The sequence below is a fragment of the Acanthaster planci genome, linkage group LG09 (genome assembly GCF_054643075.1).
Source record: "Acanthaster planci isolate LZ-2023a linkage group LG09, COTS_SCS, whole genome shotgun sequence".
In the NCBI taxonomy this organism is placed as follows: domain Eukaryota; kingdom Metazoa; phylum Echinodermata; class Asteroidea; order Valvatida; family Acanthasteridae; genus Acanthaster; species Acanthaster planci.
The window spans coordinates 12,313,730-12,336,857 of NC_141785.1; the positions used below are offsets into that span (position 1 = coordinate 12,313,730).

General features: G+C 38.9%; 1 protein-coding gene across 1 annotated transcript in view; it reads left to right on the forward strand.

The window, feature by feature from the left end:
* The window catches only part of LOC110987042 (uncharacterized), a 47,889-nt gene that overhangs the window by 18,970 nt on the left and 5,791 nt on the right, over positions 1-23,128 (forward strand). The window contains exons 3-5 of the mRNA XM_022249447.2: positions 16,773-16,880; positions 22,172-22,262; positions 22,537-22,606. Of these exons, the coding sequence (XP_022105139.1) occupies positions 16,773-16,880; positions 22,172-22,262; positions 22,537-22,606 (269 nt within the window). The remainder of the gene's footprint in view (positions 1-16,772; positions 16,881-22,171; positions 22,263-22,536; positions 22,607-23,128) is intronic.

Below are 23,128 nucleotides of genomic sequence, written 5' to 3' on the forward strand. Positions count from 1 at the left end.
CTGAACCGCATGCGATAATCAGGCCATAATTACATTTTGTCTGTTTGTCTTCACACTCTCAAAAACAGCTGTGGTGTGCGTGTGGCTTTGTCGAGTTGGACTTTTGGTCTGGATGTTTTGTATAGTTTGCAATTTGTCAAAGGCACAGAAAACATCTTTTACATGCTTGTCGATCTTGACCATGATAAGGCTGGTAGCTATTATCTGTAATAATCTTTATATAGAGAAGAGTCAAAACCAAAAAGTAGAATTGGTTAATAAGTACATATAAGTATGTAACTAATTGAATTCTGATGTGAAGAATGTAGCCAGTGTAAAGTTCCAGTCAAATACTGAAGAAAAGTAAGAAATTTTTCTAAATAACAGTAGTACATGTACATGTACATGTACATGGAAGGTAGAACACCGGTAGTCTGGCCACTGCAAAAACCATTCTGTTTACCGGTACCTGAAGATTCCCTTTCTTCCAACTCCTAATGAGATGTGCTTTGTTAAATCCATTTTTTGACGGTAAATACTGTACCAAAACTGCAAAAAAACTACCAGTACATTGTCTGTGCAATGTAGAGGTGTATGCGAACATACAAGTACATGTATGTCTATAGATCTTGTACTTGCCAGGCTGCTGTGGTAGTCATTCCCAAAGCAGCTTGACATTCAGAGATAAATAATCAGCTTGTTGCCCATCAACGAACTATTTCTCTTCTCTATTTTTAGAAATCTCAATTTGCAACAGATTCTCTCACATCTGGACAACATCTGGTAAAAAAGTAGTGGCAGTAAACACTCCTTTTTATTTCTTGAGCAGTGTTAAAACATAACAAGAAAATATTAACAGAGTTCAGGTCTTATGTGAGCTTTCCCCCTTGAGTGCCCGATTAAATTTAGTCAGGTCACAATACTCACAGCTGCCTCTAGCAATTAAGATACTGGTGGGCTTCCTGTGATTGGTCAGGACACCTGACTCTGTGATCCTGAATTTCACATTTTAAGTCCTACATGTACGTGGTTGCTAGACAGATTTGTGCTGTGAAGAAAGTTTTACTTGTTTACAAGTTCATGTATATGCAATACCAACGTACATTTTGTTTCACAGTACCATACCTACATGTACAAACAGAGAAAGCAGTGCATGGTAAACTTAGCAGAACACTCTTTTATGCCAGGTGGTATACATAAACGTTTCGTTCACTGATGCTCTGAAAAAATTGAATGAACGAAAAAGTGTTTCACAGAGAGACCAAACCAAATCTGGCTGACATGCATTCTTCCGTATTTTTCCTTCTCTTAATGTACATACACGAATGTATCTGTCAGCACACATTTTGAAGGAAATGAGCTGGAACTCATAACATCAACAAATGGCACAGAGCAGGAAAGGGTTGAGGGTTTATGTCAACTCTGTCTTCTGTCATCAAAGGAAAACTTTGTGTTATTTTAAGCTGCAGTGTTAACAGGGAAAGTCCAGGCGCACTTTATAACAAAATTGAACATGCCCAAAAGTGCTAATATTGTTCATTAATTTAACATTGTGCATCACACATGTACATGTATAGTTATATCATGGTATACATATGTACAAATGTACGCACTGTACCCGAGTATACACACAAAGGTTAACATCAGTACCAATATACCAGCACTTGCACGGTACATCATGACAGAAATAACAATGGAAATTAAGGTGCGGCATGTGATGTCACTGCACTTTGTTAATTCATGCATGCCTGCCTGGTATAGGATACCGGTATTATGGGATGAACTTGTTCAATTAATTTTCATCAGACATGCCAGGATAGTTTTTACGGGTACCAGACTACTGACATGTGTAACTTCTTCTTTTGATGATGATCCTTTAATTGGCAGTCACAGTGTTCAGGCTAAACAATGTGTTGAGCATGCATTATTGCATTGATGAAAAGTGCAAAAATTTGCATATATACCATATGGTGCACAGTGCCACAAAAATAGTGCCAAGTCCTTTTTAGTATTGAGCTACAGCATGTACACATGTACATGTACTCTTCAAGTCAAAACTAAAAGCCAGTCAAAGCTTTTTGCCTTTGTTATCATCATTATTTCTTTGTCCCTTTCTGCCCGAGCACCATATAATTGCTTGCAAACAGCCCCATGCTTTTTACAGCGCATCCCCTTCATAGGGGCAGGTTATTATAGTAGAGCACATTCCCTTTTAGAGGCAGCAAGAATAGCATCTCTGCCTTTGCTGTGAAAAAAACTCCTGTTACCCGACTACTTCTGATCAATACAGCGAGTGTATGCACAGGCACGGACAGGTTTCCTGAATGTTTCTGTCTACTCAAACAGTCCAGTGCAGGACTTGATGTGATGGAATGAGACCGTTGGGAAGTTCTGTGCATAAATTTGTAAGCTCTGCACGTGACACTATTTGCCAGAGAATGGAAGTACATTTACACATGTACCAGTACATGTATGTGGGGTTACGTGTATACTGTAATTTGTGAAGTCAAGCATGCACTGTATCGAATACATGTACATGTACATGTACATACATGTAAGCATGTACAGTGTACAGGACATGTACAGGACAGCATATATGCCTGTCCGTCATACATGCCAGCTACTTGTAGATTTTTTCCCCGTGAAATTTGCACGGAAAGTCTCTGTCCATTCTGACATCAACGTCAGTGAAATTATTATTTATGATATTTGTACTGTACTCATAGTTGATGAACTCAAATACACAGGGATTTGGGAATGCACCATTCGTCTATATATGAGACAATTAAACCCCACAACTCAGACCCTTATACACTGTACATGTATATATGCGCACATGTGCCGTGCGTCAGTCTTATCTCCACACCTGCTGGCAGAATGCGGTCTGATCTACCTGGTATTTTTTATCCTGAACTGCCACCGTGACAAGAGCACGCGATCTCTTCATCTCGAGATCTTCCCAAGTCTGTGCACATTTCTTCCCTGTGCCCTTAGAGGCACTGACTACACTGATGTCTCCTCTGGAGGCCAAGACAAAGTCAGACGCTAGAGACCTCCTGCTTCTCCTTCCACATCCCTGAGACATTCTTCAAAGGCGCGTCTGTCTAGCGCCCTTGACACTTTGCATCTTGGCCAGGAAAGAAGTGCTGATTGTTGTCTGCCAATATCAATTAATTTATCAATATCACAATCCTCAGCTTTGATATTTTTTGACTATCACTTGAAGTATTCAACTGATATCATTTACAAATTGTCATTTTCGTCAATGTTGATTGAGTTTGTACTGTCAAGCGTACTGCACATTAATATTGGTACATGTATATCAATTCCGCCACATTATACTGTCTGAATGGGATTTGCTGATTGAGAAACACATTTTCTCTCTGAGAATCTGTCTTGTTTCTGGTATCTCTGTCAATGCCACACAGCCCTCCTATATCCCTTACTAAAGCCAACGTTCATCTTTGATGACAGACCTTTTAGTTAACACCCATCCTCCTCTGCCATCAGCGATGTGGATTTACTGGTGGTGACCTTACATGTATATCAAAACTACATCAGTGAAAGTTTTTGCGTGAGATGCCTTCATAGGTAAACTGCTTATTTTGATATCAATCAGTAATCAATATGCGATCTATCAGCCATTGCTTATCCCTACCTCCTCCCACATACTCACTGCAGATGTTACATTGAGATGGCATCCCCTTTGGTCCTGTCGTTATCAATGAGTGATCAATTAATATATGATCTCTCAGTCATTACTCATATGCATATTACACGAACATGAACATGTATCGGTGCACCCATATCTGTAATTGTTACATCAAGATGCTATCCCATATGGCTCCTCAGACATCAACCAGTAATCGATATGTGATCATCAATCATAACCCATCCCCATGTCCTCCTGCATGCAGATGCTGCATTGATATGCCATCACATATGGCCCTGCTGATTCCCAAATGAGAAGTATCCTGCTCTTAAACAGCCTAAGAAGATAGTCCTTGGTTAGATGCTAAGATGAATTTTCAAGATGGAGAATGCGCATGAAACTGTTGAAGTGTAGAGAACTGATATTTCATTTCACTCAACTCAAGACACACTAGAACTGTTGTTAAAAATAAACAGCTTGAAAAGGTCAAAGTCTTTTGAAATGATAAACAGAAAACCATGTCAGAACTTGGGTGGAAAAAAGTACTTGTACAAGTGCGTATCAAACTTACATGTAAAATGTCCACTCAGAAACAGAAACTCAGAAACTGTGCAATAGAGTACTAAACATCGCATGTCTTTATTTGTAAAGGAACACAGTACGTGGTTAAGTGAACAACAGCAGTTTCTTCATCAAAAAGTGCTGTACATGTACTGTAGGCAAAATATCCTTTTGGGCAGCATACCACTCGAGCATGCGGGTTTGTCAGCATGCAGTGTCTGGCCTGGGGAAAGCGATTTCACTTCTGCTGGCACTGGTACTCATTTGAGTGCTGGGTGCTCAGTTCTACGGTAGTACCATTTGATTAACCCCCCTGCCTCCTGCCTCATTTATTTGTGTCACCTATCAGGGCATTAGAGCATGGGATGTATAATTATTCTGTTCACAAAGCTTAACACCCCCACCCTTGGACAATGCCATTATCATTTATAAGTGTTGACATATTAATAATTGCTTTTATTTAATCCACTTCAGGTGGTTCCACAAGTCATTATATCTTCATTGGTGTATATACAATTGTATATGCATGTATACAATGCGCACAGTATCACTTTCTGAGCCATCTTGTATTGGGTTGTTGAAATTTAGCAGTCGATCTCATGCTGGAATCTTGGTATCCCAGCCTGGTCTTGCTGGCCGAAGCTTTGTGACATTTAATGACATTTCAGCTGATGACAGGGCAGCAAAGGCATCACGCTTTAGGAAGTGTTGACTTTTTTCCTTCAAAGTCTGTCAAATGTGATGAATGCTGTTGATAAAATTGTAACGAATACACTTTCTCATTAAACGTCGCTAATGGGTTTCTTCATGAAGGAATGATTTATTGTGGAAGTACACGTAGTTACATGTACATGTACCATATAGTGCTGTTTTATGTTACGTGTATAATGTACTTTGATTGTCTTTTTACTGAAATATGACACACCAGAACAAATCATGTGTTGTTGCCATTTGTAGGACTGTGATTTTTTTTATGAAAAAATATATAATTCAGTTCTCTATTTTTTATTCAAAGATGTATCAGTTCAACAAATTTAAATTATCACCCTCTTTATTTCTAAAATGAAAAATCAGGACTCAGGAATGAATTTACACAATGAAAGAGCACAACCCAGTAATTATAAGCTATGGCAAGTCACAATTGACAGATTTGTGAAATTGAGCTCTGAAAATCATATTTAAAGTGGTCAGTGTAGTTGAAATAGGTAATTAAATAAAAGCAGTAATTAGAGTTTTGAAATTAATCATAAAATGCCATATAGTTCCAATGTACACAGTTGGTGCTTTTTGTTTCAGTCAGAGTATTTTATTTTCTTTCAGTTCAGTTCCCACGTCAGCATAAGATCATTTCACAATAGTCTGAATAATGGGTTGAATCTGCTTATGCGGAAGTATTTCTTTTTCACTGCTTGGTGTATTTTTTCATACATGTAAGTTTGATCTGCTTGCCTGAGCCATTCATAACTCCTACTTGCTATAAAGCCTCACTGTCTAAGCAAAATGTTTGCTCTGTGTCATCACTTTCGTCTCAGAGTCCAGACTGTGGACAAGACCTGTCTGGGGACAGGCCTGAGCTATGAGAAGTTATTTACTGGGGCCTCTCGGCTGAATTAACTGTTGACACAAGACAGACTTTACTTTTAATTTATCCTGAGGGTTTGCAACAAGAATACCAGTAAATCTTGAGTTTCATTTTAGTACTTTATTGTGAAGGGATCTGTTTATTCAGAGCACGACAGCTGTCATGTTGCTGAAAAAAGGCTCTTGTCATTTATTGTCCACCTAATTGATAATGATTTCAAGAAATGGCACTTTTATGTAAGTGATTCAATTCTCCAGTCAGGGAGTTTTTTTTAAAAAGATTTGTGGGAAATAAATTTCATATCTCAAGAGTAAGCTTTGTTTAAGGTTATCCCAAACTAAAAAGCTTGATTTTAAAACAAAAGAGTCAACTGCAAATGTTTATTTCCCATTTTCCTGGTTCTCGGAACAGACCTAAAATAGATGATGCATTCCAGTATGTACCAGAAAGGATCTCATTAGGTTCAAAAACTAGCCTCTGACGTCAAGTGTAATGTAGGTGTACGTGTATATGTATGGCTGTTGATGCAGGCTCTGGTATGGCTTAATGAAAGCGATAATGGTCTAGCAATACTTCATATAGACATGACTCAGCTGACTAAATAAACAGACCGGATGGAAATGGTAACTAATCAATGTGCTCAAAATACCCTTTCAGTTACATGGTCATGGAAATACACGTAGTTTCACTCACAGATATGTACTAGTATTTCTGTCTGAATTTTTGTGTCTGAGAATCCATTTTGCAATTTTCAAATGCTTTACTTATTAAACAGAATCTTTTCAACATATTCATTTACTCATTGATGTACATTGTTGTTCCGTGAATTTGGACTTCTCATCTATTCCTTGTTGAATTGATACATTACTAAATTCAGACAAGTTTTCAAATGAAAACAGATTTAGTGCATGCACAGTGTACATGTACTTTCTCCAGAAAAGTTATTCAAATATAAAAAGCAACAAATTGTCACTGTGTTACAGCCCGAGGTGAACAATTCCTTGGATTCTATCCAGATGCAGAGGATTGCTTCCTGCCATGTCTAATTTTTGTAGTGGGAACTTTCCAGCCTCGAGTTTCTCTCTTGGTGGATTGAATGTGTCCCTCCAGATGAAAAGAGACAAGCCAGGTCTTGAACTGAAGCCACTGCCGGGGGTCAGAAATATCACCTGCAAGTGCCTCTGCCTACAGGATTACTTTGGTAATGGGTGTGAAGTTCACATTGGCAATCAGCAACATCATGCCCATGTACAGTAGATTAACCAGACCAAGGCTCCTTTTCAACATATTGCTGGAGAATAACCAGCTCATGGATTTATAGGATTAAACTGGCCAAATGGCCAGCCCTTATAAAGTGTTTGTCTGAAGTGGTAGGCAGTGGACCTTTGATATATATACAGTAAGGGGTCTTAACAGACAAATCTTCAAAGAGCTTTATCAAGAAACCTACATACATGTAGAAGTTTATCTTGAGTGGTCTTTTTTATTCCTGTTGAAAAGCCAGTTTCCTTGTCGAGCAAACTCTATATAATTTAATGTACTGGTAATTTAAATCAGTCCACCGGATTAAACTAATAGTGAATATTGAAGCCCTAACAGTATCATCTTGTGGTGTATGAGCATTAAAATTACCATGCATGTAAAAATTGAAGCCATGGTCAAGGTCAGTAAGCAGTCTTTGCATGTGTTACTGGTCCTTCGACTCCTTCTCCATCAAGGCACAAGAATGTGGGGGGCTACTGTACCTACATGTACATGTAAGGAGACAGTAAATTTGTACCTTTACATCATATGTGATTATGTTATATTGTGTAACAGTGTAAAATGTGCTGAGGCATTTTTCTTTTTAAAATGCAAAGCATATTGAAGGTACCGGTACTTGTGCAACTAAGTTTTGTGTTCAGAAATACAGTGTTGAGGAAATTGTGGGAAGCTACCGTACCCATATTCAGGGAACCTGTTGAAGAGTATGTAATAACTTCAAAAGAAAACAGCTTTTGAGTGCCAGACAGTTTCCCTGCTAATTGGGAGTTAATCAGTGGTGTTTTGCATGGTGCAACCCTTCCTGATGTCTTCACGTTTGAGTTGTTTCCCCAAATACTGGTACATGTAACAAGAACCTTCGTTGTTCTGCTACACTGAGGCTGAACCTAAAGGCACTTAAAACTCTTGGATGTTGATCAGAAGAGTCCAATTGCCTTCTGTCCTATGGTAGCAGCCACCGTGGCACATGTTAGAATACTAGCTGGCAAATTCACCTCTGCATTTAGCCACTGCGGTGAATAATTAATTTTGAAGGACATTAGAAATTTATTTCAAGACAACCTTGTGAGCTGCATGCCTAATGTGGAATGTACTTTCATGTTGTCAGGCAATTTTTAAGGATGTTCTTTTTTTTTGGCGAGGGGTTGCTATACATCTACACATTACATGTGTTTTTATTCCTCCATGGTGAGACAGTGTCTAAGACTAGAGAAGGCAATATAAACTACTGTTACAGACTGTGACTGCATGATGTACATGTACACAAATGTATGTCTATCTTCAAGCGATCTTGTTGTAATTACATGTAGGTTGAATCTGCTCCAATTTTGTCCAAGGGTGTTACTCCTCAAATCTCCTGTCAACTCCGCAGTTTGCCAGAGGGGAAAAACTCTAGATTCGGTAATGTATCCCTGCTGCATCAGTGTGATGGTAGCTTCCCTCCCAGATCAGGTTGTCCAAGAATGATGGCACCGTAGACATGTCCTCACCATGCGCTGTCCACTGTGCATGCATGTGACTTGCTAAAGGCTTATCAAATGTAGCACATTCAGCCTTTTAAAAAAAATTTGTTTGTTTATTTGGGTTTTTTAATTGCATTTTTTATGCAGACTTACCATAAGTAATTAGGGGCCTAAAGAAATTTTTTAAAAACTTCTTTACCATATCCCATTAACTTAATCTTTTCATTGGCAGTCATTGTTTTACTCAAGAGATTTTTCAGTTGTGTTCCACTGTTTAAAATGTTAACATGTTTGAATTATCTGAAAACATTTGCTATTCCACTCTCCTGGCTCTTAATTTGTCACATGCATACATGTACATGTACATGTCTTTCTTTGCTAAGTGAAACTGATTGCTGTTACTTGTTTCAGTGGAGAAATATTCTGGGGCTTTACTGTACACATACATTAGTCATCATATTTTGTTCATGCCAAAGAAACTTGTAACTGAAATAATAAGAAACATTGAAGAAATGGAACTTGCTACATGCCACACGTCAACAAAAAATGAATTTTGCTGCAAGTGCTGTGTAGGTCCTTGATGTAGCCTGGATGATCTGTCATTTTGTGTCAAAATAAATTCACAGTCGCAGCTAATATGATATTCCTGTCAGTCTTGTGAGCAATATATGCAACCAAGTTCAGTGACCAGCTGGGCCTTCTCAGGCATGACTTTACTACTCAATCCCTCCGAGAATGTCCCGCTTATGATATACCGCAAGTTCTGCCCTGTCCAACATCAGTAATTATCATCCAAATTAAATTTTGTTTGTGAGATCGTGCTTATTTACAAAGCCCACCACAGGCTTTTTTCTATAGTATTCACAATTTCTGAATCCTTATATTGGCTTGGGCTGCATCCGAATCTCTTGTCTAGAGCTACATTCAGGTCTAGGTCTTCACTCCATTGGAAGTACGTGGAGATGCATAGACAATAGACCTAGCCGTAGCTCTGGAAGCCCGTCTTGGACACGGCCTTGGATTCACGGAGACTTTCTGTAGGCCTTTCTAATAGTATTACACTGTATACCAGTTACCGTAGAGTAGGATCATACAGTCCGTGCAGGTACCTCACCATTGTATTTAGGAAGATGGTTAGTGTCCAGTTTTAATCTTATATTCATTTTAACATTTTTATGCCTCAAGATAATGAGGCAATGAAATTTCTGAATAGGTTACCTTATCATGAGAGTAGGTGCACAAGCAGCCAAAAAGTGTGCAGAAGTTCATGATGGGTGAGCAGATGTTTCCTATATTACAGCAGGCACTTGAATAACATTAAATGTGGTGAAAGGTGAACGAACATACGTGCGGGCGGCGGTACAGTAGCTGAGTTTGGGTTGTAGTAGAAATGCTGGCTTATCCAGGTTCATTCCAATCCTAGCCAGGTATTTGATTCATATTGAATCCCCACCATGTTGTACGCTTTCATGTCTGGTGTATGATGTACAGTACATCATGTACATTATACACTGTAGTAGGCAATTTATGCATGTAATGCATAGATGTCCATGTGCAAAGTTTGCTTTTAATTTTAGGAAGTACATGTACTTCTATTTATAAGCACACTTTGTATGGTACATGTACATGTAAGTAAACTGTTCATATGGATACGAACATGAACACGTACATGTACATAAAACATACGTAAACATGTACATGCCTCCAACCTACACACATCTCTGATTTTTCAAATTTTGCTGTCACTCATATGTAATATTTGTTAATTATTGTTGTGCAGCCCTTGAAATGCCAAATTTTTTCCTTTCATTGAGCAACTCAAGGGTCACAGCCAACAATATCAACTGGAAATTGATAATCTTAGGCATTGCAAATACTTTAAATGGGGACATTTTCCTTAAAGTGGGGTTCACTGCTCTGGCCTTCTTTTGTGAACACAAAGTGGGAGCCATAACACACACAGCAGCGTCTATTGAAAAGTGACAAGACAACTACCTCTAAGAAAAGCCCCTCTATCTTTGGATTGCTCTGAGTCTGTCTATTCACAGAGCGAGTGATGGGCTTTAACGCCCGGTTTAATCTTAGCAGTTTAGAAGGAATGGATCGGGACTGTTGGACTGTTTGATTTATTTTTTTTAAGTGGGCTTTGGAACAAATCGATTGTAGCCTTGGCGAAAAATGGGTTTCAAAGGTGGATTTCAGAAGATACATGTATTCCTGTTGCCACTGAAGTGACTACCTGCTGTGAGACACAGCTCAGCAGTTGAGGTCAATAACCCAATAAAACCCTGCCAAATTGTAGACAACTTTTATCATGTGACTTTAGTTCAAATGGAAGCTGTTCACACAGATCGTCAACAACTGCAAAAAAATGTTTTGTCATCTTTTGAAATGTTTTTGTGTTAAAACATCTTTCATTCACAGTTTGTTTTTCAGAATTTGAGTAACAAATGAAAAATGACCAAAGTTCATGTATGTACTGACACATGTACATGAGAAGTGTAAGAGAATAGTTGTTCACATAATTTGTACCATACCTGTAAAAAAAATATTTTTCTTCCCCACTGCAACGACATGTGCACCGGTACGTGATGCATGAGTATGCAATAAGTGCATACATAATTACCCGGATACCGCATGCAAGTACATACAGAATTGCATGTTGTGGTACAGGGCAGCGTGAGCCATATCCAGGTCTGGTCTGTGACTCTGAAGAGCCTATACAGCTTTGCATTATTTCAGGCTATGGTGAAGAACGAGAGCTGTTGATACCAATGCGGCTAACGAATACCGCATTTGTACCATAATGGAGATACGAGGCAATGCCAACATGGTATACACAGCCTACAACAATTACATGTAATATGAACTATTCAAAATATTTCTTGCATAGATTTCTTTTTAGGATGTTACCCGAGACACACATGATCAACTAAACCAAGTTTTTTTGGAGTGATATTTAATGACTTGTATTGAAATGTCATCATGTAAAGTTGGCCAGTGTACATGTATGTTCTTTAAATACGTGTTTTGTGTACTGATTTTATGCTGGCACCATTAAAACCTCGTGAATTACATGTATACCTGTACATGTACATTATACATGTATGTATTTGAATACTGGATCCCTGAGTTAGTTTATGAGTTGCCCTGAAAAATATACACTATGTACGCCAGATTTCAAACTTTCTAAAAATCCGTTTGTATGCTGATGACCACCACGATGGTTTTCAGTCAGGAGTTGGCTTCAATTTCATGGGTTTCACATTCCTGTAAAATCCTCCGGTGAAAGAATCTCATGTTTATTATAACAACAACAGAGGAAATCAGTGAATTTTACTGCTTATAAAAAGGCTACTTCAAAATTTAATCATGCAACATAATTAAAATTTGAATAACAAAGAAATAATTCAGCCATCAGTGGTAACCTCCTTGGGTGATCCTGAACAATAAGCAAAAGTGCCGGTTAGTTGGCAGAAGAAACATTACTGGTATATGGTACACATACATGTACATGTACATGTGCTGGTCTGTAGTGCATTGTACCCTTATGCAATATTCACATGTGCATGTACAGCACAGTATAGCCTGCATATGTACATGTATGATAAACTCGAAACGAAAGGAATGTTTCTGAATGGGCCCCTGAATATCAAGTGGGTGATCTTTGACAAAAGAAGACAGTGGTAGGAATGCGAAGGATGTACTCTTCTCTTGCTTGATTATTGAAGTAGGCTGGATATGAATCACAGAACAAGTCTTCACTGTGTTTGCACTTCCAGTGAGGCTTTTATTTCTTGGTAACGTTCTCTTTGAAGAAGCGTCATGTGAATAAACCATGAAGAAGCACATTTTGAGTCCTGGTAGCCACCAAACATACTTAACATTTCTTAGGAGATCTAGCAAAGTCGTGCGGATGTTGAAAATTGCCTATTTTATCATACTGAAAGCCAAGAAGTGTTATTTTTATTCCGTTGCTGAAGATATTTCTTCACAGTTTGTATGGTAGTAACAGTGGATTTGAGCATTTTAAAGATGGGTTAGGTGGAGAGATTAGATTTTTCTCAACATTATATTTGTGCCTGAATAAAAAAACTTACATGCATTTATGATACAATGTACATGTTCCTACACATTTTCATGCAGATAGTGTGGGAATTTTATATACATGTGGATGATGCCAGAGTTCAGACAGCCATCTGAACTACCGCTACATGTAGAGAAATATGGAAGGGCTGCGTAGCACCATGATCAGAATATTGACAAGAATATAATACAAAATCAGTGCTCTGGAATATGTGATTGCACTGATTTTATATTATATTCTTGTCAATATTTATACAGTACATGTTCAAGGAGTTACGTAACATGTACTAGTGCATGTATGTATTTGTGCATACATCAAACACCTTCTCCACAGGTAGGCCCTTGATTATCCTAATCCTCCCTCAATATCCATACTGTTGTAGCTCAGTACTTCCCAATCTCATCACCGTTACCCCAGCGACAGCCATCCCTGTCACCTTGCCCTACTTGTGGAAAATTTGCTCACGGTCTGTGCCTGACAGGTGTTGAGCACGCTCTTCCCCCGCCCTCCTGTGGCCTTCCCTATTCCAACCCTCATGCAAAGCCCTTTATTAGAATGCCAATTTAGGAATTCACTTGATGTTTACAGAGGTAACCTGCTGGGAGTACCGGCTGGAGCACACACGTTACATGCTGGTGAGGCAGCATTGTTAGATTGGGCCAAAATATGTGTGTGACATTCATCTTTCCTTCACCTGAGCTCTACCATGCGGTGAGGTGTTGAGTTGCTAGAATGTATCGCTGCCACTCAACCAGCTGATAATTATAGAAACTCAATGAATAATTAATTGGATTTAATAATAGTAATTTTAAAGTCGCGGCCCCTGATTGGTATAAAGTTAATTACAGAAATTTGATCGCATGTATTCTGGCTGATGCTGTGGCATGCATCATGGTGCATGCCACAAAATGTTTTATTTACACATTTAAAGAAACTAATCTGTGGATTATTTGGTGAGTTACAACTTGCCTCAGAAGTTGGATTTACTTTTGGAGCTTTGTTCAAAGGATATTCAGGACTGAGTTACCGATAAATGTGGTACAGTGTACCCATATGTACATATGGACTGTGCACTTTAATGTGGAATTATGCAAGGGAAAATGAATGATAACGTACCTGTCACATTCCTTGAAGAACAACTCAACTAGAACCAATGAAATACATGTACATACGTCCTCAGACTGTTGGTAGTCACATTGTGATATACCTGTAATGACTGAGGGTGTTTCCCCTCCCCCCCTGGAATTCAAATCCAACCAGTTCTGTGGTCTAACTGCAAGTTACTTGCCAGATGCCTAATTTAATTTCTGTGTGGCAAACCAAGGTGAAGCCACTTGCTCAAGGACACCACACGTGACCAACAGCTGGATTCGAACTCCCTTCCGCCTCTTCTGATCCACAAACCTTTACCTCTAGGCCACACACAGCGTTCACATTGGTGGGTTGGAATTCAGTTATTTTCAGTCAGTAAGCTCATCCCTAGAACTGAGAAAAGCACCTTATTTGCAGATTTATATTTTATTCATAAATGTACAATGAACCTAAAGCCTGTGTGTACATGTATGTGTAGAGCTTTTATTTGGCATTTAAGGAAGTCAAATCATTCTGGTTAAAATCATGGGTTTTTTTCAGTTCTGAATACTTTGATTCTGTTGGACTCATTTCTGGTTTGTATCCGTGGTACACTCATTCACCATCTAAATACAGACATTATCATGACTGTGAAAAATATGAGACTGACTTGGCAAATTAAACATAAATTCAGCACTAATAAAACCGTGTTTCTAACTGATTTGTGATTCTTTAACATTTCATGGAAAATGCCAAAACATCCATGTTGTGTATGTATACTAACTCAATGCTAACTCATGATGCTTTGGCCTGCACTTTAAGTTATTTTAAGAATAAATTTCAAGAATCTGACCCAAGCATGTACATGTACATGCATTTATCCTATTCAGAAATGTGTATCATACCACTTATTTGTTATATATGCTCTCATAATGTTCTCAAGCAACAGGAAGAAAGACCATTTTACGATTCATTCAGTATTTGCTTTAAGCCTATGCAGTTATAAACTATTCATCTTAGGGGCTCTGGGGAGAAGACAGTGGAGACAGTTCAGATTTGTGGGAGGGAAAATTGGATAAAGACTGTGCATTGGGGAGGACCCACTGAATCAGCTTGAACTAAAAACCTATGTAAGCAAGTCACAGAGCTGGAAGGCTGAGGAACTACACCGTACATGTACTAGTCCCACGCGTCAACCTGACTCCCCAAATGTAAAATCTCCTCACGCAGCCCCTTTATACAATGTTTTTTTAATATTTGGTTTGTCCTTTCTCTGCGTTTAACAGGCCTAAAATATTCCTATCAGTTCAGAATAACATGAACAACATGTATGTACATGTAACTGCAGTACCTGTACCTTTATCTGGGGCAAGTTTGCTTCTGTTGTTGATTGGAGAGGTGTAATCTTGCACTCTGTTGTCACTCCATTGTCAGTGGCCAGGAAGGTTGATCTTGATCACAATGCAGTTTGGGGAATCAAAATGTTGTTGAGAAACTGTCCAAACATTCACCCATTTTGGGTACTCAGGAACTCAAGGATTTCCCTCTCACCTTTGAAGTTGATGGGAATAATCTATTTGTTATTGTACTGTGGAATGAAAAAATATTTTGCAACTTTTTCTCTGCCATGCATGGCTTTTACCTTGTATGATAGTGCATAAAGTCTAATGGTATTTGTGTACTGAACTTCCAAAATAGTTTTCCCATGCTTCCATGCAAACAACTCTTTGCTATTGTGAAGACCTTCAAATGATAATAGCTCATCAGAAATACATGTACCTTAATAAATACATGTATGAGATGGTGTTGTGATTTATTCAGTTTGTTTTTCCATTACATCTTCCGGTAGATGTGAAATTGGGACAAATGTACATGTATGTAGTCCTTGAGAGGGCAAACTATGCTCTGCATGCAAACTGTAGAGGGTGCTATAATTCATTTCAACACTGTTGGCAAGTGTGGTCACATGGGACCAATTTCGTGGCCCTGCTAATCAAAAAATGTGATTAAAGCACAACATGAGAAGCAAAACAGGTTACCAGCCAAAAACTCATGGTACAAGGTCTGCTACTTGTGACTGATGCCCTGCAAAGTTTTGCTTAGCAAGAAAAACCTTAGAATTTAACTGGTGCAGTGCTGTGGTGTATCATTATTTAATAATAAACCAGTATATAAGCAAAGAAGCTGTGAAAATACAAAGATCTTAAGCCTACTGTACATATTTATCTCTTAATACCTCAAATTTGTGACAGTACAAAAAAACCATCACACACTGCTCGCTGACAACATAACCTGAAATATACCAGTATTTGTACATGTACAAAAGTAAGGGAGCCTGACTTTTTGGTCCTACATGTACATGTATATATTACAGCTCCCTTTGTCTGGATGACAATTACTGTGATCGGTCCAGCCCCGGTTCAGCTCATTAAGCTGTGCCATGCTTGAGTGCGCGCTCCCGTGCAGGACGCGTGTTCTCGCCCTCCTTGACAACGCCCGACCGATCGGGAAGAACGCGGGCAAGACGCAGAATAATGGCGAGTCAGTTTCGCGTTGCCGCCTAAGAATCTTTCTCAAAGGCAAAACAGTTTTACAGCATGTGACATTCTTGTGAAGGCCTCAATCATTTGATTGAAATATATATACAGAGTCCCAGAAAATAAGGCCCGTTCACACCTGTGTCCTTTATCTGGGTTTGCACTTAACAAATCTTGGGGTTGCTGCAGGGTTGGAAACTGGCAACGATTTACAAATATGTTCAACCCTGCACCAGCTCTGCATCAACCCAAAGATTGACTTCAACCCAGATTGAGCTCAACCCTGCTCCTCCTGATCACTGTTGAGATTTTTCAGTCCAGGTTGAAAATCAGTAATGTTCATTGTCAGGTTGAGCTCACACGAAACAAGCTTGAAACAAGCCAGGTTGATTGTGGGGTTGAAAAATCAAATTTTTAACCCATAGCAGTGCTGTTACTGCCCACGTTTGAGAGGCTGCAGTATGAAAAAGGCCTTTTAAAAAGGGTGCAGGAAACAGACCTTGTTTGGTTATGATAAATATACAACAATTGATCATAGTTGAGCAGTGCCAGTTTCTGTCTCCTTCTGATTTGACAGGTGCGAGAGTTGGTGAATGAATGCACTTGCCCCAACCAGTTCCCTATGGTGAGGGAAGCTGAGGGAAAATACAGGATTGGAGACCAGAGTACACTTATATTTGTCAGGGTGAGTATTGGAAATGGATTAACTGGTTAATTGATACAGTTGATTGATTGGTTAGTCTGGTTACTGCATGTAGCTCATCAGTCAGTCAGTTTTCTTTTATTTGATTTGTGGGTCTCTATTGGTTTGATATTTTGTTTGTTTGAATACAAATTCATCCGATCATAAAAAGGCAAATTTGTTTCTCTTCTTCTGATTCATGGCACCATGTACATGTCTTCTCCATATTTGTTCCCTCAGAGTAATTTTTGGCATCTTTGGACCATAAAACAGAACTGCTAACTCTTGAACTTAATTTGAATTGATAAGAATACTATGTCAAAATAAAAAATATGGATGAATTGGGATGTCCGTAGGAAGTCAGTTCATGAGTACATGTACTTTGAAATCACTCTTCAATGCTTTGTAATCACAGCCTCAGTGTTGGTTTAGTTTATTATGTTCAAATAAGCTTAGATATGTTGATAATCAACCAGCCAATCTAGACAGGCATGCACAAACATGAAGGCTCAATAGGCTTTGATGTAAGATTGCTATCTTCCTGCACATCTGCAGACTGGAAAAATATTTCCCTGTCAGAGATTCCCTTATAAGGCCATTAACGGCCTGTCCAGACATCAGTGACATATTGCAGTGGCACGCAATTATTACGGCAGCTAGAATTTGTCTATTTTTTGCCCATCGCTTGCAGAAGCTCAAAACAAATGAAGGAATAAATGCACTCATATCGTGAGGAATAAATTTGCTGTTCTAAGTATGCTCAGCTGAGCCATTGGCAAGGCTTTGCCAGGTCACTCAGTCTGGTTTTGAGTACTCCCAAAGACCGTTTGCCTCCTGAGATAGATCATTAACAGTGAAGGAATAAATTATGTGGGACAGGCATCCACACTGAAAAATGTGTGGGCTGTGGTCATTCCCATTAGAATTTCCAAGCTTCAAGTTTGATTTGGTGTAATGCCTTTCAATTGAAATGCAAAGATTGGGGCCGGTAACTGTGAGATGGGGAGGGATAGTGCTCATATGAGAATCATCATATCGAAACAGTTAGCATCCTTTATAACTGTCAAATTCTTTTGAGTAAATACATTGATGTGTCCCTTGGTGTTTGAAATCTCCTTGTTTGTCGCATGATGAAATGCATGCTGCAGTGCACTACGTCTGTCAACTCAAGTTGGTTTTTGTGCATTCATGCCCCTGAACAAAGTACACGTTCACAGAAGTTTACATCCCTTTACCTTTGGAGCAGATGACAAATTTCCCCATAGGTTTCTGAGCCATTGTTTGTCTTACCTTCAAGCCTCAAGCATGTTTTTCCTTCCCTCAAATGACAAAGCCATGCCTGACCCAAACTACATGTACTTGTTCCTAGTTAATCATCACTCTCGAGTGGTGTGTTAATGTGAGAAAATTTGAAGAGATTATGCCAGGTAGCCATGCTGATGGTGTAGAGAAATTGAATACTTGTTTTTTGTTTTTAAAAAAGTTGTTGGATGACTGTAAGCACTCTTAGACTTGAGAGTGTTCATTTCTTCTTGTCTGGCAGACAACCCTCATCCGGCCCCCAAAATGTTCACTCCCTGATAAGCTGGTTCAAACTTTGCTTGTAAAATAGGAGAAGCAAAGTGCAACAATAACAGACAAATTACAGTTGTGCTATGCTTGTGAGATTAGTGAGGATTATCAAAGCGCCCTCTGTTGGAATCAATAATGAAGTGACGATCAGTTGAAAAAATGTCATGTTTTCATGTTTGCATCCACGTAATTCCCAAATACTATTTTACAAGAAAACCACCTGGCATGCTTTTGTGAACATTAGGAAGTGACAATTTAACTTAAAATACATGTATCTTGTGTTTTTGGTTGTTTTTGTTTTTTTTAGTTTATAAATTGTTAAGGAAGTTAATTGCTTCATTCAGTCATACCAGGATATCATCTCATTTTATTTTGGTTCTTCTAAGATGTATTTTATAGTATCATTAAAAAGAAACTAAACATCAGGCCCTCTCATTTTTCAAAATGCTTACTCACTGGTTTCTTGCCAGACACTTCCCTTTGTAAATGATGTCTGTTCTGATGAATATGTGTTACTGTAAATTACAGAAATGCCTGTATAATCATTTGATCTACAGCAACTTTCAATCACAGAGGAAATGAAAATACCTTCTCATGACCAGGCTTCTTGTGTCAGAGGTACACGTATTTTTCCCAAGCTCTGACCCGATGATTAAGGTCAAGCAACGACCCAAATTACTGACGGCACCATCTGAAGATAATGGGCATTCATTCTGTCAGTGGGATAAATCAAATTATGCCAATTAAGGGAAATTGAGCTCTGCCCAGGGTTCGAGATTTTACACAGTTTCTACATAAATATGTGAACGTGCACATGTAGGCCTACTGCAGTGTATGATTTCAGTAGATGATTTTTACCAACACTGTATGAAAGAATGCCCTTGTCGAGCTTGATTCCACAGTTTTTATATGTATTTGATGTCCAGAATCATACATGTACATGGAGATTGTTTTCATAAAAATCTTTCTCTGACTGCATGGTGATTGAAATGAAATAACTGCTGGACCTAGCCAGAGGTACAGTGTACCCTGGATGGACAAAGCAATCCATTGTCACTTGTGTTCGGAACAGTAGTCCAGAGGCAGCTGGTAGCTTTAAAATGTTGTGAAGGTACAGTGAGAAGTGTATCCATGTTCAGGGCTTCCAGAGGATCTGAATTGGTTGGCCATGGATTAAAGAGGGGGCCCTGGTTCAAATGGTCCAGGTTCCAGTTGATGGCACATCACTACAGTGGATGGTGCTAAAAGTGTGGAATGAGGTTGATACATGTTACTGCCCTATGTACCGGTACAGTACAGCTTTGTGTGGATAGGAGTGGTGAGAACGAAGAACGTGTCGGTGTTCCTCTCTCTCTCTCTCACAAAGGGCCTGTGGAATGAATTTCAAAGCAAAGCATCTGGGGAGGTCTTCTCTTGAATGACCCTGAATGCCCTTTTAACTTTTTTCATGCACCTGTTCATTCTTAATTTGTAGATGCCCATACTTTTTTGTAATCTAGGCAATCTGTGTACACGTAAAAACCAAATTTTTCCACTTTTTTATGTGCACTGTACATGTACATGTACACACAAAGATTGGTTCCTTTTGGACAGTCATAGAAACATCTCAGGGGTAGAAACATCCATTAAGAAGAATTATATGTACATTTATCTGAGCAAAATATCAACTGACAGTAAAAGCATTCATGAAGTTACTCAAACAGCTGTGAAATTGAATGTTCCGCCTGAGATGATTTCGTTTCAATTTCATTGACATAAATGTAATGAGCCAGTACGGTGTTTCAAAAAACCAAGGTCTTTTGGGAACAAAGTGCATGCATGAACAGGAGAGACTATCCCGCATGTGTGTAGCTGTTCCCAAATAGCCTTGTACTGGGCATGTGCTGTTGGAATACCGAACATGTTTATAAAAAAAATCCCACTGACATGAAGAGATTGTCTACAAGGATTAAACACTCCCAAAATGTCATCAAAAAGTTGAAAGTGATTTTGGAAACACTGGATCTGTGACTCTGATTCAAATAACAGATGAAAAAATCTGTACTTGGACCCGTCATTTTCCTGTGCTAAAAATGTAAACAATAGATGTCAACAACTGTTTTATCCTCGTGCATCATTAGAAGGGAAGGTGTTCAAATACGGCAAAAAAGTAGAGGAAAATCAAGTTGGAAGGTCTTCCTGAGGTCAAAGCCAGTTCTCTCTGGGAATGCAGGAAAGTGTTGGCAGGCCACACTTCCTCCCGTAATGAGTAATGTCTGCGAAAAGTGTGAAGGAAATGCAGAGAAAGAGGGAACCAATGAAAACAACCAAATGTTTTCTCTTGAAACAAACCAAGTTTCATGGTTCAAATCACTTCCCTCATGATTTCTTCTCTTGAAACAAACCAAGTTTCATGGTTCAAATCACTTCCCTCATGATTTCAACCATTTTCCTTCAATTCGCACGATATGTATTTGTGCCTGCATGTTTAAGCTCCCCAGAAACAAACACCAGCATTCCTTTAATTCTCATGAAAAATTATACATGTATAACAGAAATGCAGGCCGGATCCTGGTAGGAAGCTCCATCCCGTGTTGTCTCATGAAAAGTTACAGGCACAATGTTGGTTTATGCGGTTAGACTCCATGCAGTGTTGGCAGGGGGCAGGCACTGAATGCGTGCTGAGATACAGATTGGTGTAGTCAAATGTTCCACTTGGAGCATGGAGAATGTGGCACATGACTGTACACATTAAAAGAAAAAGACAGTTCCCAACTTGCAGTTATTATACTCATTGTATTTCCAAATCGTTTCCTTAAAAACCCTTTGGGAAAACTCAGCATGTTGCAAGATAGGTCAGATGACTCAAAAACCTGTGACCTTCTGTTGCCTGAAATAACGGTTAACCCTTCGCATGGAGTCAAACTGATTTACTTCACAGTCAAAAACCTCCGAGGAAGAGAAAGCTGTAGGCAGTTTATTTATGTACCCTCAGCTCTGGACACTTTTATCTTCCGTACACAAAATGGCAGCTATTTGTCATTCAGTTTGGATATGTAGTACCGGTACATGGACATTGTAGCATGTATTAGCATAAATTTATTCTGGCCGGTGTACATGCATGTAAGATGTTCTTCATTTTAGAAAGTATATGTATATATCCGTGTTTTGTTACTAATTTCCTGCTTCTTGTTTTTTCTGCATCTTTTTATATTGATGCATATTTTCCCTCCTTCAATCTTCATACTTCATCATTTACTCCTGCTTTTCATCTGGATAACACACCCTCTTACTTGGCAGTTACTGCCACTCAGAGATCATCAAAATGTCAAAATGTCCTTATCAGGTAGACAGAAAATGCTGTTGTAAAAAGCTCAACCTGTCCCCCTCAAGGTCTGGAGTAGTCATTGAGTGCCATATGGGTAGATTACAATGGTCCTTGTGAAGTACCGTAATGACAATAAGGCATCATTATAGTCAACAGAGGGCGCCCTATCTGTCCTCTGGATTTTTTTTTACAGGTTGCTACAGTGGCAAAGCCAAAGCCTTCAGTTTTTGCTCAAGTCATTCTATGCACTTTTAATTAAACTTTGGAAACTCAAAAACAACAATTGTATTCTGTTTTCTAAGTTCTACATGTACTACCCTAACTTGTGAATTATACTTGTTCAGTGTAAGATGTGTGATTGATTTTCAATTTCCACCATTTTGAATTGTTTCATTTTTCGTGGAATTTGTTCAAGATTTTACGGAATCATGTCATGGTTCGGATCGGGGGTGGCTGGGATACACTGGAGCACTACCTGGACAAGCATGACCCTTGCAAATGCAAACGTAAGTGGACAAGAGAAGTTTGTTTGAGAGTAGGCTTGCGTGGTTTTGAAGATCAACTTTTCGCTGAAGATTTTCTGTTATGGAAACTTCACAAGTTTATGCTCTTCACTTAATAAACGTTATGTGTCTTGTAGAGTAGAGTTTGGAACAAAAGTCTGTGCCTTGGAACAAAATAGTACGCCAACGGTTCAAAAGTTTGTCAGCCACTTTGTTGTAAAATATCTGGCTCGTATTATTGTCAGGAAAATTCACAGTTTGATTTTTGTTGTTTCAGTTCATCGCTCTGGGGGAAGGAGTCGCACTAGTAGTTTTGGAAGCAACTACCGCAAATCACCAAAACGAAGGTAAAGACTTGTTACTGTAGATTGATCCACTAATAACCCACTTACAAAAGCTGAAAGAGGGCCTCTTCATTTACATGTAAATTCACCTTTTCAGATATCTTTGCATGTTTACGGTATGCCAAGTTGATGTGATCCGCATGCAACTGAATGGGCACAAAGCTGAACTGGATCCGTAAAAAAGAGATTGCATTCAACCTTGTCTCAGGAAATAGCAAATTTGATTGCCCTCATCTGACAATAATTTTTGCATTAGTCCCAGTTTAAGTGCACGACAGCATACATTTGTCAACTTAGTGATGAGGTTCTCTTCTGTAAGAGTAAAATGAATGCGGTTGAACCATGTATCAATCTCTTTCTTGAGTATATGTGGTTCTGAGAAGAACCAGGGAATAACTCTCTGGTTTTTCTCAGAACCACACATACTCAAGAAAGGGATTAATACATGGTGCAACCGCAATCATTTTACTCGTCTAGTTTCTTTCACCCTGAAAACCTTCAAGTCTTATTTGTTCTCTTCTGTGT